We start from the raw sequence: 3,075 nt of genomic DNA on the forward strand, positions 1-3,075 counted from the left end.
GGAACCTGCTGTAAAACAGCAATTATGCTGAGTCAGGCTTGATTTTTAGTAATTTTTTCCTGTTGAATCAATAAATCAAATCAAATCAAATCAATTTCGGCTAAAAGAATTGACAAAATCCTACACACTGTGCCTTTAAACAGAAAACTCAAATGTTCTTTATTTACAAACCTGTGCCATCCTCCTGACTAACAAGACACCATCCAGAGCTCTCTGCAGCCGTTCATAGCTCTTTTTCTGTTTTAAAAGGAAAAAAACAAACTATTATTTTATGGACATCTTATTATTCTGGTCAGTAACAACATTCAGTGGATACCTTCGGACTAAAAGCCAGAGTTCTGGGGTTGCACGGATCGACGACAGAGGGGTACGGTTCAAATATGATGCTTTTACGTGACGACTGAAGGGCAGCCCTGCACATGGCGACCAACAGGTCGATCACCTGCGAGGGCAGACATCACTACAACTCTGAACTGTTCTTCTCTGTAATCACTAAAAACCACCTGTGAGAAGGGTGAGAGACCTCCGCTCCGGTTGCAACCTCCTCGGTAGCTCCAGACATCACACCCAGTGTGTGGAACGAAAAGACACACAGCTCCCTGGTGCAAACTGCTGTCTGCAAACACACACACACACTTACTGTGTTTTATCTGCATTCACAGGTTTTATTCTTTTCGTCTGTGGGTTTTACCTTCAGCATGGGGCTGTTTTGAAAGACGTGTCGCTCATCACAGATGACACAGAATTCACTCAGCGTTGGGATCCTCTTTTCCACGTACCTCATTATCTGTGCCAGAAGACGGAAAAAAAGAAAAAGTTTTTCCACATTCAAGACACATCAGCTAAAAATCTGATGGAATTATAATTAGCTTTTTGCTGTATAATTGTGCTCAATTTCAAAACAAAATCATGACAAACTAGTCAAAGGCTTTTATTGAGAAAATCTATAGATATGATGAAGGATAAAAAAAATTAAAAAGCCTAAATCTAATAATAGTTTTGTCAGTGACTGCAGCTGTGCAGTTATTTTAATCATGTTTACAGGTTTACAGAGCCTGACTGTACCTGCACCAGGAAGCCGTGCTGCAGAGTCGGTGAGCTTTTATAGAGTCTGACTGTCTGAGAGGTGAACAGCAGCTCCACCAGCTGTTTGGTGCTCAGCTGAACCGACGACTTCACAGCTGAAACCACCACTTTCTATCAATCCAAGGGCAAATGTTCTGTTAGAGCTTTAAACTTATGGAGCTAAATTGGAGTCATAAAAAAACACTTTTGTTGAAACTGAAAAAAAAAGATTTGAAACTAAAAAAATTTATGTTTATATGATTTGTTGATGATGTGTTGATATAAGCAGCTAATATCAATGAAACATGTAAAAAAAATGTGTAAACATAAAGTATTGATTATGTTTCAAAGGCATTTCCAGTTTTCTGAGGTTCCTGAATGCGACAGCTGGAAATACGTATTTTGTCCAGCTGCTGTGTTGAACTGTCAGTCATAATTCCACACCCCCTTTCATCTAAGGCCCCGCCCCCACAACAAAACACGCCCAAAAGTTTGTAATTGTAAAAAATAAATGAAAAAATCTGAAACTGAAAAAAATCCTCTGCAGAATCTGACAAGCGGTTTTAAACATTTTTTTTTTCAGTTTCAGTTTTGCTTTCAGATTCAAAAATATGCTTCAGTTTAAATTATTTTTATTATTTTTAACAAACTTTACAACACCAATTTAGCTCCATATTAGCAAAATAAATTCTAAATGATTTATTTCATTTTAAACCACAAAACTCCAGCTAATCTTTGGTGTAACAAACACCTTTTAGGTTTTTCTTCTCAAAACAAACAGACTCCCAACCTTTTCATCAGCTGTGTATGTAAAAAGCTCTCCAGCCGGGTTCTTGATGGGGTAGGAAGTTGTCAGAGTTGGGAAACACTTTTGTTTTATTGCTGGTAAATTTTTTCTTCCTCTTACAGCTGGATCCTGGATCTCATTTTGCCTGTTTGCGGTAAATAAGAGATGAATATTAACCAAACAAATCCATGGAAATCATCAGGAGAATCTGCTTTGTCGTACTTTGCAAGCGGCAGCCATATGCTGAGTCGTGCACTGAACTTCTTGATGGTCCCGCTGGGTCTGAACCAGCTGTGTTGGCTTTTTGGCCGGACGTCGGCGTCGTTGTTCATCAGATGTTTCCACTCTTGAGCTACAAAGACTGTAATAAGACTGAGGAACAAGTTGATCATGATGAAGTGTGCTGTGTTTGATTATAATGAGTTAAAGAGTGAATACTCACCGCTGCAGCTGCCTCCCTACGCTGAACTGATCCACATTAGACGGCTGGAAGACTTCAACAGAGGGAGCTGCAGAGGGAAATATCATTTAGCTGAATTAATTATTAAATGTCATGTTGAGTTATAAAGAGTTCTGTCTGCAGGGAAGCTGCTGCTCTCACCGGGTCCATCCAGATACAGAGACATGGAGAAGTGCAGGCGGATAACGATGGGCTCTGATTGGTTAATCCTCCAGGCTTTAGCTACGTCCACCTGATGATGATGAGCATGTGTGGAGGGGGAAAGACTGCAGCTTTAAGCTTCAAAACTAAACAATACAGTATAAATTCACCTTTCTAGGATTAAAAACTTTCTAAAATAAATTAGCTTTTCTAAGGATCAGAAAAAGAATATTTTTTTATCAGTAAAGTAGGTTTGACTTACATCCAGAAAGTCTGTTTTAATATTCAAGTTGACGTCCACACCATCAATTGATGGGTAGTCCCTGACAGGAGAAGAGTGGAGAAGTTTATAAAAACAGCAGGGGTTCTGCTTTTCTCTGTGATGTGGTGAGAGATGCTCACCTGACAGAGACAGCTGAGTCTGAATACAGAGTCCTGACTGCCTCCACATCTGCATCCAGCTGAGGGTGGTGACAGCTGTCCTGCAGGGGCAAACAGGGTCTTACACAGGTCTGAGTCCTGCAGAGACAGGGTCTCACACAGGTCTGAGTCCTGCAGAGACAGGGTCTCACACAGGTCTGAGTCCTGCAGAGACAGGGTCTCACACAGGTCTGAGTCCTTC

At 40.5% G+C, this 3,075-nt stretch overlaps 1 protein-coding gene across 1 annotated transcript in view; it reads right to left on the reverse strand.

Annotated features, from left to right (window-relative positions):
- The window catches only part of parp6b (poly (ADP-ribose) polymerase family, member 6b), a 14,504-nt gene that overhangs the window by 8,613 nt on the left and 2,816 nt on the right, over positions 1-3,075 (reverse strand). The window contains exons 4-14 of the mRNA XM_014021529.1: positions 2,856-2,935; positions 2,716-2,776; positions 2,454-2,544; positions 2,295-2,361; positions 2,075-2,224; positions 1,856-1,997; positions 1,066-1,197; positions 692-787; positions 524-616; positions 317-442; positions 172-237 (exon numbers count right to left, since the gene is read on the reverse strand). Coding sequence (XP_013876983.1) covers positions 172-237; positions 317-442; positions 524-616; positions 692-787; positions 1,066-1,197; positions 1,856-1,997; positions 2,075-2,224; positions 2,295-2,361; positions 2,454-2,544; positions 2,716-2,776; positions 2,856-2,935 — 1,104 coding nt within the window. The remainder of the gene's footprint in view (positions 1-171; positions 238-316; positions 443-523; positions 617-691; positions 788-1,065; positions 1,198-1,855; positions 1,998-2,074; positions 2,225-2,294; positions 2,362-2,453; positions 2,545-2,715; positions 2,777-2,855; positions 2,936-3,075) is intronic.

The sequence above is a fragment of the Austrofundulus limnaeus genome, unplaced genomic scaffold, assembly GCF_001266775.1.
Source record: "Austrofundulus limnaeus strain Quisiro unplaced genomic scaffold, Austrofundulus_limnaeus-1.0 Scaffold296, whole genome shotgun sequence".
Lineage (NCBI taxonomy): Eukaryota > Metazoa > Chordata > Actinopteri > Cyprinodontiformes > Rivulidae > Austrofundulus > Austrofundulus limnaeus.